The sequence below is a fragment of the Gigantopelta aegis genome, chromosome 8, assembly GCF_016097555.1.
Source record: "Gigantopelta aegis isolate Gae_Host chromosome 8, Gae_host_genome, whole genome shotgun sequence".
In the NCBI taxonomy this organism is placed as follows: domain Eukaryota; kingdom Metazoa; phylum Mollusca; class Gastropoda; order Neomphalida; family Peltospiridae; genus Gigantopelta; species Gigantopelta aegis.
This window is the reverse complement of record NC_054706.1, coordinates 44697886-44712605: the sequence shown is the minus strand read 5'-3', so window position 1 is coordinate 44712605 and position 14720 is coordinate 44697886. Positions and strand designations below refer to the sequence as shown.

The following is a 14720-nucleotide window of genomic DNA, read 5'->3' as shown; positions in this document are numbered from 1 at the left end:
TACACATTTCAAATGTGAAAATATTAAATATTGACATATTACATGTATGTACACCAGCGCCCCGTTCCACAAAGCGATCTTAGTGCTAAGATCACCGTAACTGCATAAGGTAGTTATGCAATTAAGGTGATCTTAGAGCAAAGATCGCTTCATGGAATGGAGCCCTGGTGTATCAATTTTTGCCATTATCGAGGAGCTTTACCGACGGCATAAAATTGCCATCGGTGATGATCTCTACCTATAGCAATTGACATCTCAAAGACGACAATTGCAGTCGGTGCCACCGTTAAGTTCGAGCCCTGGGAAGGTGCCGATGTTCGGTAACGTACAACGCCTGGATAAATCCCTGTATGTATACACGAATGTACAAATTACCAACACCATATATATAAACAAATCCTAAATTTGTTTTTAGGCAACCAGGGTTTTAGCCAGAGGGTAGAGAGAGTAAAATTATGTACCCTAAAATCTTGGAAGTTAATGGATACCTTTTATAATTAAAAAAAAAAATATATATATATATATATAAAGAGAACAGTTGTTTAAAAAATTTCAAAGTACATGAAATGCAGGGTCCAATTTCAAAAGATCTGAAACCCATAACCCAAGGGTCGAACTTAATGACAGCGTTGAGATATAAAATGCTGTAGGTAGAGAACATTACCGATAATAAAGCTTCTCAACAATGGCAGAATGTATACAGCTGGTGTACATTATATGCCAGTACTTATCATTTTAAACCGGGAGCCCAGAGAGGTTTAATTAGCATTGCGAGTACAAAAGGTCTGAGGCCCGGAATATGTAGGTGTGGGCTGTGTGACCCTCAAACGGCCATTCTTAAGTGTCATCTCCTGTACCAATCCGAGGGGCCGCCCCTCAAAATACCCCAAATTTTAAGTTTAATTAGCATGGTTGAGTACACCAATCAAACCTACACCAAAATGTTCTGTTGATGTACTAATTAAGATCCACCATTCTTAAGTGTCAGCTCCTGTACTTAGTCTACTTAAGAACGCCCCTAATTAGCACTAATTAGAAGTTTAATTAGCATGGTTGAGTACATCAACGAAACTGATGCCAAAATATTCTTTAGGGTACCCTGACTAAGGATCAGTGATTCTTAAGTGTCAAAACCTGTACCGAATCCACTTAAGAACGGGTCAAAGGTCAAAATCCATCCAATTTCAGGTTTAATTAGCACGATCAAGTACATCAACGAAACTAACGTTGAAAGAAACTGATGCCAAAATATTCCTTAGGGTACCCCCACTAAGGATCAATGATTCTTAAATATCACCCCCTGTACTGAATTCACTTAAGGTCAAAGGTCACAATTTGCCCAATATCAGGTTTATTAGCATTCACGAGTACATCAAAACATTAATATGTTCTCTGTTGGTATGGTAAACAAGATCCGTCATTCTTAATGTCAACTCCTGTAGTTAGTCCACTTTAAATGCAATGAACGTGAAATGAAAATGTATGATTAATATACTAGTAACTATATAGTTTTCTATTTGATTGTAATATTATATGAATATGATAATATGACTATAATAATATGACTATTTCCACATTTGAACAATGAAAGATTACATTTACTTGATCTTCTCACCAGTGTCTAGTGAAATTCTGAGTGTACTATTAGTTGAACAGTGAAAAGCCTGGTATACCAAACTTAAGATACAAGCTAGTTCACAGGGTCCATAGGTGATGGTTCTGGGTGATGTAATGGCCACTCATTTAAATAATCAATTTTGGAGAATTCTGTCCAAGCTGCAAGTCACACGATATACTTTCGATTCTGTGCCAAAACACATGAAATAAAAATGGGATTTCTCCAAAACCACAGCATGAATAAAGAATGGGAGTATATGATTATACTAAATGCAGTCAAACTCCACGACTAGGTCAAAACGTAAAGTGTGTCCCTAAATCTAAACTAAGTTATTGATGTGATCAAAATTCAACTCAAGGTTCATTTTCCTGATTAGTCACCAGATAGAAAGAAAATTATTGATCAAAACAGAACTTAAGTTCCAGTCGGGTTCCATTTCATTACCTGCCTAAACAACTTTCACCTTCCTTAATCTTCATCCTCAAAAAGGACTGCCTCATCATCAGATGATACTGTCATGTCATCCTCTTCGATGCTCTCATCATCATCGATCCCGTTTTCAACTAGAAATGAGAGTTTCTGGCAGTTGTATCAGTGAGATCGGTATTCACCCACAAATCTGAAACAAAGGATGCATGTTTGATATGCATGGTTAGCTCTGCTTCACATGGTGGAATGGCACTTGCAATTATGGCCTTCAGCTTCTCCAACGGATTTTTTGTCCTTGACTTTGGTCCATAACCCTTTTCAAATATCTTGTATTGAAAGACATTGAGTGTGGTCTTGCTTATATCCTTTGTTCCATAGATGCTAGCGGTAAATATTTGCAGGGTATTTTGTATGATATGACTGAGTTCTGCATCAATGCCATATCTTCAAATGCTTTTTGTACCTCGGTATTCTTTTCCAGCTTAGCAGATGGTCTCAACTTTCCCTTGCAAACAAATGATCCAGTGTAGTCACTACCGGTGAATGTATGGAATCCTGGTAGTGCTGCACATATCTGAGGGCCAAGTATCTGGTAAATAGTGATTATATTGGTATATCTGTGGTTAGTTTTGGCAGCTGTACCAACATCAATCCACAGTGGGGACTCAAACTTTCTGCAGTCATACAGCATGATGACTGCTATGTCAGTATCTCCTTTTACCCCAGTCTTCTGAGTGTCATCAACTGCTTTTGCATGAAGGAATATCTTGGTATCCGCCTCCTTGTGGTTATGTCTATGGTCATCGACCACTTCCCACTTGAGAACTCCATCTACAACTTTGCCAGGAACTGTGGTAGTTGGGTTTAGAATGATCTCGATTTCAAGGCATCACTATTGACCTGTGGTCTCCTTTGTTGAGGTCCTATTATCTGCACAGGGAAGGCTGCCAGTGACAAGATTCGGGAAAGTCTGCTCAGCATTCCAGAAAATGGACAGTCACACCACCGAGCATTCCTACAGTCCTGCATTAGTAATCTCAACAGATTTGAAGAGAAGATAAAGTCCTTTACAAATGATTGTGTGAAGAATCAGAGCTAAAGACCACAGAATAGCTGAACTTGAGAGTACAAAGATCTTATGGTTCACCTGGTGTTACTAGCAACTAAACGGAATCTGGACTTGCCATTCATAGTTGAATATTCACTCACACCTGTACCATTGTCAATGTGCAGCACAGATGGAACAATGGCAAAAACCAAAAAAAGCGCTCCCTTCCATTTATTGGAATCAGAGATGAAAGACGGAAAAGGCCACCCTGAATTCACACTGTATGCATTGTAGACGGCCAATTTCACCTTCATACATTACCTCACTGTCTACCCTCAACTTACGAAGGACTTGCAAGAAACATTCTGATTCAAACAATGGCACTGTCTATCATTCAAATTCACCTCGTCTTTGACAACTAGCCACAGCCATCTTTGAAAGATATGGAGTGAGGCAGAAGAGGAGCAGATAACAGAGTTTTTGATCATTCAAAACCCAACTTTCACAGTTCCTGGCAAGGGAGTGGCAGGACCAGCAATATGCACAGATAATTGGAAGCTGCCAGCTCTACCTTGATATTCCAGGGGAATGCCATCATTTCAAAGTTGTAGATGGAGTTCTGAAGTGTGATGTGGTCGATGACCCTAGAAATAACCACGAGGAGGCGGATACCAAGATATGCCTTCATGCAAAAGCAGTTGATGACACTCATAAGACTGGGGTAAAAGGAGACATAGTCATCCGTGCGTCATGTACTGACAAAGCAGTCATCATGTTGTATCACTGCAGAAAGTTTGAGTTTGATACTTGGCCCTCAGATATGTGCAGCACTACCAGGATTCCATGCATTCACCGGTAGTGACTACACTGGATCATTTGTTCGCAAGGGAAAGTTGAGACCATCTGCTAATCTGGAAAATACAAAGGTACAAAAAGCATTTGAAGATATGGCGATTGAAGCAATCATATCACACAAAATACCCTGCAAACATTTACCGCTAGCATCTATGAAGCAAAGGCTACAAGCAAGACAACACTCGATACCTTTCGATACAAGATATTTGAAAAGGGTTATGGACCAAAGTCAACGATACAGAATCCGTTGGAGAAGCTGAAGGGCATAAATGCTAGTGCCATTCCACCATGTGAGGCAGAGCTAAACATTCACATGAAACATGCATCCTTTGTTGCACAAATGTGGGTGAATGCCGATCTCACTGATATCCAACTGCATCAAATGGTTGGGATTTTTACAATGGATATTATCAACCAATATTCCATGAAGAAACACAACTGCCAGAAACTCTCATCCAGATGAAAACGGGATCGTTGATGATGAGAGCATTGAAGAGGAAGACATGACAGTATCATCTGAAGATGAGGCAGTCCTTTCTGAGGATGAAGATTAAGGAAGGTGAAAGTTGTTTAGGCAGGCAATGAAATGGAACCAGACTGGAACTCAAGTTCTGTTTTGATCAATAATTTTCTTTCTGTCTGGTGACCAATAATTTTTTTTATCACATTAATAACTTAGTTTAGATTTTGGGATGCACTTTTTGTTTTGATCTAGTCCTGGAGTTCGACTGCATTTATAGTAATCACATACTCACATTCTTTATTCATGCTGTAGTTTTGGAGAAATCCCATTTTTATGTCATGTGTTATGGCGCGGAATCGAAAGTATATCATGTGGCTCGTAACTTGGACAGAATTCACCTAAATTTATTATTCAAATGAGTGGCCATTACATCGCCCAGAACCATCACCTATGGACCCTGTGAACTAGCTTGTATCTTAAGTTTGGTATACCCGGCTTTTCATTGTTAACTAATAGTACATTCAGAATTTCACCAGACACTGGTGAAAACAATGGATCAACGTATGTATAACTATTACAACAGTTACTCTCGTTCATGCAAATAGTATCACTGCTATAACACTCACATTGAGAATTAAAGTAAATGTAATCTTTCATTGTTCAAATGTGGAAATAGTCATATCATCATATTCATATAATATTACAATCAAATAGAAAACTATTTAGTTATATTAATCATACATTTTCATTTCACACTCATTGCATTTAAAGTGGACTAACTACAGGAGTTGACATTAAGAATCGTGGGTCTTGTTTATCATACCAACAGAGAACATATTAATGTTTTGATGTACTCGTGAATGCTAATAAACCTAATATTGGGCAAATTGTTACCTTTCACCTTAAGTGAATTCAGTACAGAGGTTGATATTTAAAAATCACTGATCCTTAGTCGGAGTACCCTAAGGAATATTTTGGCATCAGTTTCGTTGATGTACTCAGTCATGCTAATTAATCTTCCAATTAGCGCTAATTAGTGGCAGTCTTAAGTGGACTAAGTACAGGAGCTGACACTTAAGAATGGTAGATCTTAATTAGTACATCAACAGAGAACATTTTAACGTTAGTTTCGGTGATGTACTCGATCGTGCTAATTAAACCTGAAATTGGATGGATTTTGACCTTTGACCCGTTCTTAAGTGGATTCGGTACAGGTTTTGACACTTAAGAATCACTGATCCTTAGTCAGGGTACCCTAAAGAATATTTTGGCATCAGTTTCGTTGATGTACTCAACCATGCTAATTAAACTTCTAATTAGTGCTAATTAGAGGCGTTCTTAAGTAGACTAAGTACAGGAGCTGACACTTAAGAATGGTGGATCTTAATTAGTACATCAACAGAGAACATTTTGGTGTAGGTTTGATTGGTGTACTCAACCATGCTAATTAAACTTAAAATTTGGGGTATTTTGAGGGGCAGCCCCTCGGATTGGTACAGGAGATGACACTTAAGAATGGCCGTTTGGGGGTCCCACAGCCCACACCTACATATTCCAGGCCTCAGACCTTTTGTACTCGCAATGCTAATTAAACCTCTCTGGGCTCCCGGACTATTTGTAATATGTCTACGACGGTGGGCCCTTTTACCCATGAATGGCAATTCTTTTAAAAATTGCTGTGGAAGACAAATTCTTGGTTTTTAATTCTCCACAGCACTTGTTTGTTTTTTACTGTGGACTATATCGGGGTGGGAATTGGTGAACTGTAAAAAAGAGGAAATCTAGAGGGGTCAGGACTGCCATTTTTACTTCAGATATCCCACACTGTATCTGCATAGTCCGTCCCACGGGGAATGCCTTTTTTTAATGCTATGGAATTTATCCTTGAGTAACCACGAACAAGCCTATTAACGGGAAATGGTTTCAGCACATGCACATTGTAATGTACGATAGATTTAATGAAATAATGTTTTACCTAGTTCAATTTATTGTCCAAGTCAACCAACAAATTTTATGTTAAAATACATGTCATTTTTTGTTAAGAGATTAAAATTAATGGATGTCATGGTCTAATGTTGACATTCTTCAGATACTCCCATAAACCGGGCTATTGTGATGTCATCAAAACTTTTATGCAATGAATCTGCGAAGAAAACGAGACTAACAATGACAGCTGTGTAAAATTGTTGTTTATTAAATTTATTTAATATTAGGCCAACACACCATTTAATATAGTGCGTACAGTGCAAAATGGCGGTCATGTATACATACATTTCATTACCATTTCCCTATAAATTTTATAAAAATATGTTTAATGTCAAATTGTCTTTTCCTCATTTGTGCCCCTTTTTTAAATGGTTTTTTTAATTCAACAAAAGTATTTTGGTATCAGGGTTCAGTTGTATGTAGATTCCTTAAAAACAAGTTGTGTGAAAATAGACTGCATGCATGGTTCAGGGGTTTTCATGATACTAGGCCTACAAGTTATTTATTTCTGAACTGATTGTTTTCTAAATTGCACTCAAAAATAGTATATTTTTGTTATTTTCAAACCATGTTTCCTTTTCTTCTTACATCAGACCAAACTGAAAATATTTACAAAAAACTATAATAATAGGGATAGTGCATGCAGGGCACACATTAAGTCAATACAATTTACTATTTAATTAGTGACTACAGTAAGTTATACATTTTTGGTTTGTGTGTCCATTTGTTGCACTATTTCGGTTGAGAAAAGGTTGAAACATGGTGTCACAACTTTTCAATACCAGTTATATATAGGGTATATAACAATATTCAGACATAGAAAGAACCACACTTTCTATGTCCCATTTTAGAAGTATCCTCGAGTAAACGTGAACCAGCCTATTAACGGGAAATGGTTTCTGCACATGCACATTGTAATGTACGATAGATGTTATGAAATTTATAATGTTTACCTTGCTCACTATATTGTCAAAATCAACCATCATATGTTAATATCCATGCCATGTTTTGTTGTGAAGAGATTAAAAAAAAGTAAAGTTTGTTTTATTTAACGACGCAACTAGAGCACATTGATTTTTTATCTTATCATCGGCTATTGGACATCAAACATATGGTCATTCTGACAGTTTTTTAGAGGAAACCCGCTGTTGCCACATCTATAGGCTACTCTTTTACGATAGGCAGCAAGGGATTTTGTGTTTCCCACTGGCAGGATAGCACAAACCATAGCCTTTGTTGAACCAGTTATGGATCACTGGTCAGTGCAAGTGGTTTACACCTACCCATTGAGCCTTGCGGAGCACTCGCTCAGGGTTTGGAGTCTGTATCTGGATTAAAAATACCATGCCTCGACTGGGATCCGAACCCAATACCTACCAGCCTGTAGACCGATGGCCTAACCATGATGCCACCGAGGCCGGTATTGATGAGATTAAATGCATGATGTTGTAGTCTAATGTTGACATTCTTCAGCTACTTCCGTAAACTGAGCCATAGTTTTCAAGATTGAGACGTTTCATGTGACGTCAACAAAATTCTTATGCAATGAATCTGCGAAGCAGACGAGACCGACAGCGGTGTAAAACTTTAGTTTATTTTTATGTTTAATATTACACGCCATTTAATATAGTACACACAGTGCAAAATGGCGGTCATGTATACATAAAATTTCCCTTTGTGTAAAAATATTTTGATGTCTACTTGTCTTTTTCTCATTTGTGCACTTTACTTTTGGAAAGGTTTTCAAACAAAAATAGTATTTTGATGTCATTGTAATCATGATTTGTATGCACATTTCTTAAAAATAAGTCAAATGTAAATAGACCGGCAGGGTTTCTGCCAGAGGGTAAAACGGGTATGGCACCATACCCAAATTGTTTTGCAGATAGTGTTTGAGATTAATGGTATCCTGAGGATACCAGACTTCAAGAACACAGAATCCCACCGGGATACCATATAATGTTGGGGGTTTTTAATCCTGAGTTTTTATTTTTCGTTTACAGTGAAAGTAATCATTTACAGACGGAGTTACATTGTACGTAACAGTATTTTTGAGCTCATACCCGTACGCCGTAACAATATTTCTCCCAACTCGTACCCAGTCTAATTTTACACTGGAGACTTAGAACCGCCAAGTCTCTATTGTTTTTGTTGTGGTGTGTCCTTCCAGTCTAAGTGTTTCTTCATTAGGCCTAGTAATTCCAAAGTCGATAAAAACACTGTAAAGGCAAACAACCATTATAAAATGTTTTCAACCAATACAGCCTTTTTATTTATTAAAATTAAAATTGGCTGTTTGCTGTATTTGAATGTTAGGTAACCACATCCAAAATTGGGATACTAAATTCTCGGGTGGGATACCAGATTTTGAAATGTTATTATCCAACTGGGATACTGCCCGAAACATTTTAATTGTGAACACTGGCAGATATTATTTGTTTAAGTTAAACTTTTGACAAATTTAATAATTACTCTTATCATTACTGTATCATATGATTTTCTTAACCCTAACCCTAAAATTAACCCATTTTCTTTCTGTCGATTATGGTTGCAGTGCTCTACAAAGCATGTTCAAATTTACTCTTCCCTGGCCAGTAAAGTATAATATTTTAGTCGCCAGCCACTTATATTTCGTAGCCAGCTAATATATAAATCACATGCTTTTAGTGCCATTTTACGGCACATTACTAATGTCGTAAATGTTATTAGAACCACATTCGAATGAACTCGTGAAGGGTAATTCCTAGTTGATAAATAGTAATTATACAACTGTTTGTGTCCAGTTCCACTAAAACAGTGAACGACTATTAACTATCATTAACAAATTCCATACCCAATAATTTTATTAAACAAAATTAAGCTAATTAATATTTTAATGGCACTGCTAAGATATGCATTTAAATTGTAGTACTCATTAAAAGTTAAATAAAAGCATTGTGATAATAATTACCAGGCTTCAGCGTGTTGCTAGTAGTTACCAATCGGCTACCTTACTTTTGGTTTAAATATTTATTTTCGTCACATATACTGCCTTGTAAATCCTGAATATGGTTTTGTAAATAATTGTCTTTAAAACCGTCTAAAGTCGAGTCATGAAAATAGAAGCATGTTTTCATCCTCCACTGGTGAACATTACTTCTGACATGATTAAAACGACATTCACGACTGGAGAATTCGTTATTATGACGATAAGCACGAGACGATTCTGCGTAACACAGATATAAGTCGAACATTTAAAATAATTAATATTTGAGTTTCAAACAGACAAGTAAAGACACACAGTAACTCAACAATCTCATTTTAATACATAACTAAAATCGGGCTCTAAATGGGACAGGACAGATTTGGACCAAAACTATCTGGGGCCGAATTATTGCCAAACACTTGAAATTCAAGTTAAGGGAGATAACATCTAGACCCAGTGATTTTTCTGCAATCGCGGAAAAGGGACGGAATTCATGGAATTCCCATTGTGAAACGGAATTACGATTTTCGCGAAGTTTAAAAAATTAATACCATTTTACTATTGCCACACACTGTAAAACTGACGATTGGCCAGTGTGCAGTACTACTGGCAAATGCGTAGTGTCATATTTACCGATGCTACATTCAGCCAGACCGAGCTGAAAAACGTAAACCAAATGGCCACGTTGGGAACTAAATACTTCGTGAACGTTGGCGAAACGTTTGCTGGCTAAACTTGGGACTGGTTCACTGCTTAGTCTGTTGAGCCTGCGCAGACGGGACAGGTGTTTTTTTTCCAGGAGTAAGTTCAGTCAGCGGTATGTCGCTAACGTTTGTCATGGAAGAGTGATTTTTACATTTTGTTAACACTAAGCCCCGTTGAATAAAACAGTGCACTCAGTTGTTGGACAAATATGCTTTATGTAGTTGTTATAACTGTAACCTTTGCTCTGATTTTTCACTACTAATATGAAGGCCTACTTTGATTTAACAACAAATAGCAATGTATGTCGACACCAGTCAATTTTCGGACCCTTGTCTTGGTTTCGTACAAAGTAAATAAAACAGACCCAACGGTATTTTTTTTTTATATGATACATTTGACAAAAGGTACTTAATTATTTTTTTAATTTTTTAAAACTTAAAAATTTTAAATTTTGTCAAGAATTATGAAAAAGTCAAAAGTAAACAGCGTTGTCTGCCTGTTATGTTAATTTGTCACAGCTTGTGTTATTTAAATTGTTAATTAGGCCTACACGTTGTATTCTGAAACGAAAATGAAACAGAAAACATGAAACAAAAACATGAAACGGAAAATAGTTTTTTTTAAACGGAAACCACTGTGTCTAAACATCATAACGAAGTATTACCTCCCTTAACGTGTTTACTTGTGAATACTGGAAAATTGTTATTCATAGTCTGATATATAACTTGTCTGAAACTTATTTTTCAAACAAATTACCGAAAAAACAAGTTTTTTAGAAGATAAATTGCTACTGGTCCACTGTGTTTTCCGATATCCAGATTTGTTTACAGATTAAAGTAAAACTATTGGACAGTCGCCACCTGGTGAATGTGATTTTATTTTTTAGATGCCACGGAATTTTTTTAGTCGCCATGGCGTGTATTTTACTCGCTTTGTAGAGCACTGGGTTGCATTCAGCACTCATTGTAAATTACTATGTAACCGGATGTTTTAAATTGCATATCACATACACTACAATTTTAAAACAGTTTACATATATTTTATTCTTTCTAACTCTAATAGTGCAAAGCTGTCTCTTAGTGTGTTTCTATTGTTTTCCTGTGTCTTTGGTATTGTCAGCTTGGGTTGTGTTCACCCTCAACTCAGTGTTCAGGTCAGGTAGTCGTTCAATAGTAAGCCCATCTATTGTTTCTTTTGTTACCTGGTGTTCTCTGGAGTCAGAGACTTTTAAACGTTCAAGCAAGACAGAGGTGGTTTTCTGCATTGCAAGTTTTCTAATTGATCAAGTTCTGCACAGCACAGTTATTAACAGCACAGGTAAATACAAACATATATTTTAAGATATAACCATGTGTTTTAAGTAGTAAACTAGATTAGCGTATGCATATTTTATGATAAGTCTTAAATTAGAACTTAGCATGTGTAAGCAGTTGATTAAACTTATTCTATAGCGAACGAGTTAAAGTAGTGTTTAATAATGTTTATAATTATATAGGGATATTTGTTTTCTAAGACGAATATTTGATTAGGTTTAATAATACAAATAAGTAAATAACTAAATCAGTTATTAATCTACTTTATTATTAAGTGTATATATGAATATATTCTATGTGTATATTTTATGTGCTCCTATTTATAAGTGGTATTTTGTTGACAGGTTATCAATGATGTAGCATAACCAGCATCATTATTCAAACGACCTGACCCACAGTCGGTAGGTTAAATATTTACTTATATGTGTATGTTTATGATTATGTGTGCTATGGAATATGCAGAAGTGTTTATTTGTATAGTTAGTTTATAATGTGCTTTGCACATGCTTATAGCAATGATGTGATAATTAAATTAACCTTTGAATTATAATTATATTTGATTTGAGTCTGAATTGAAATGTATGTGTGTTAAATGTACATTAGTAATATAATGTAACAGGATGACTGGGTTCTTTACTGGATGATTTCTAGTAATTAATAAAATAAATGACCGAACAAACACAATTTGAAAGGTAACCAAAACGATAGATATTTATTTACAAATGACAACTAAAGAAGGCATGTTATACACGATACACAAAATAGATGAATACTAAATAATAAAGCTGTATGTTTATTTCCCAAAAATTGCTACTCACCGTCTCGGAAGTTAATCTGACTTTTAAAAACAAAATATAACACAAGAATCGAAAACTAAGAAGAACCCCAAGTGTTCCGAAACACTTCTTTTAATAGATCGTGTAGGGGTGCCGACTAATGGGACCCGGCGGAGCCGACCGTCAGGACCCCAACATTACACGTCAAGAAGGCCTATGACGTACACAGCTAAGTTGGAGACCGCCAACAAATATGTAATACATTGTTGCTCGATAGGCTTCCCCCAAGCATCTGAGCTATAAATACCCTTTGTTATTATTATTTACAAATAGGTGATTAATTTCAAGCTCCCCTATCACACTAATATTGAATTAAATTGTACTTAACCTGGAAAATGTAACTTATTTTATGTTCTTTTGTTATTCCAGGGTCGTTATAGAGATAGATATTTGTGTTGATGTATGTTTTACATGTACATCGGGATCTTCACATCCCTCCAGGTGATCTCCGAATAAACACCTTAAACCCCAGGTGAAGTCTTCTGTGCTATATATATATATACAGAACCTTCAGTAGCGCCATACCCCAAAAAAAAATTTCCAACAGAAACACTGACCGGTTTATGGGGTTACCTGGTTCACGTTTTTTCAGGTATGCCCTTAGAACTCTTTGTTTTAAGATCGCCCGTGTTGTTTCGATCTGGGCCCATTTGTACCACCAACACTGCAACAGTCATTACGCCCCCGTTTAGGGTCGTTTCGCCCTAATTTTTATTTTATCAATAAAAACATTTATTAATTAATTTATCCTATATCCATCAATTATTTTTTATTTTACACATTGCCATCAATAACCATCGAGTTTGGTTCTACTAAAATTTGTGATGATCTATTTATGTCTGTGATTATTTTTTTAAGCTCATTATAATCAGTGCTTTATATATAAAAATTAAAAGTGAAGATAAAGAATAATGATTAATTTAATTAAATTATTTTTCTTTTCTTTTCAGGTTGAAACATCTGCTGGAAATAAATTAAGTCTACAAAATGTAACAAATAATGGGGGGGGGGGGGGCGTGAATCGACTCACTTTTAGGGAGGAACGACTTGGTACGAATAAGATTTAGGATGAACCAACCCTGGGTGAACGGGACTAAGGGCAAAACAATGAAGGGTTCGAAATGGTTTCAGGGCGAAACAACCAGGATTTTGTTTGTTCACGATACTCTTTAATTCTTTTCTGATACAGTGCCTGGCAACCCATAGGCCTATCCAGAGTTTATACCCCTTTGGAGGATGTAAATTAATTCCATGACTACTGCCTGGTTTTCCATAAGGAATAACAAATAAGGTCAACGAAATACACCAACCCATTGTGACTGTCATTGTCAATCATTGCCAATAATAAGTTAATAACATCATATGTCAATAAATTTAGTTACCAATGTCGCTCTCTATTAATTTCTTCAAATTCCGTGCACCCAACATTTCTTCAAGCTTTTTAAAGCTTCTTGACACAAACCCTTTGTCTTTGTTTTGCACTAATTTTGGTCCTTGAAATTTTTTATCGACACAAAATCTTTCAAAAGTTCTAACCAAAATTGCCGCCAGACACCGACAGCTTCGTTCGTGATTGGTCCATTTCCCCAAGTTTCTTACCGCCATCTGTCGGCGACATCAAAGAGTAAATGAACACGTGTAGGCTGAAGATAATTTCTCTGAACATTCGAACGAGGTGATTCTTGGTATTAATGGTGCAGTGTCTTTGATGGATGAAATGCCAACGTAATAATTCATACTATAATACTGAAGTCCATGGACCATGATTCTATCGTCAGAATCACGATCACCCGAAACTCCATCTCATATCCGACATCTTAAAGTTAACAACATAAAACAAATACCCCCAAGGTATCCAATAAACAGTTGTTTCCTTTCCGTAAAACTTAATGTAAAGTATTAACTAGCAATTTGAAAAAATGAAAGCAAAATGTATTTATGTCATGTCAAAATGCAACCAATAGGTCAACTTTTCATGGGACACAACTCTGGGAGTGAACTGGTCAAAACGTACCCAACAAAAAACGTACCCACTTATATAATAAAATAATTTCTGCAATTTATCTAGTTTTTATACTTAAGTTTGAAATTTGGAATTTAAGGTAACTTATCAATACAAAATTACGGAGTATTGTGAAAGGGTAAATGTTGTTTATTTAGTCGTTTTGAAGAACACATGAAGAAATAAAGAGCAAAAAAAAAAAGGCAGAAAAAATATGGCATAGTGTGTGTAATTCACGATGGTCGCTATACGCAAACTCGTATTTTATCCTAATTTTGAAACCATTGGGTAAGCTATATTTTTTATCTTACTGCCACATTTCTGCAGTTTTGGGCAGTACGTTTTTGTGTTATGAGAGCATTAATTTAGCTACTGTCATGGGGTTATAGCGAAAACGGAACCGTGCCAAAACGGCCCCAGGCGAAAACGGAACCAAATTGGACAAAACGGAACCTGTGTTGGCTAAAACGGTACCAAAATCTGTGGACAAAACGGAACCT

General features: G+C 36.2%; 1 protein-coding gene across 1 annotated transcript in view; it reads right to left on the bottom strand.

Moving 5' to 3' along the window:
• The window catches only part of LOC121379204 (thymidine kinase 2, mitochondrial-like), a 29139-nt gene extending 14742 nt beyond the window's left edge, over window positions 1-14397 (bottom strand). Inside the window, exon 1 of the mRNA XM_041507703.1 lies at window positions 13601-14397. Coding sequence (XP_041363637.1) covers window positions 13601-13823 — 223 coding nt within the window. The 5' untranslated portion in view covers window positions 13824-14397. The remainder of the gene's footprint in view (window positions 1-13600) is intronic.
• Window positions 14398-14720: the final 323 nt, after the last annotated feature.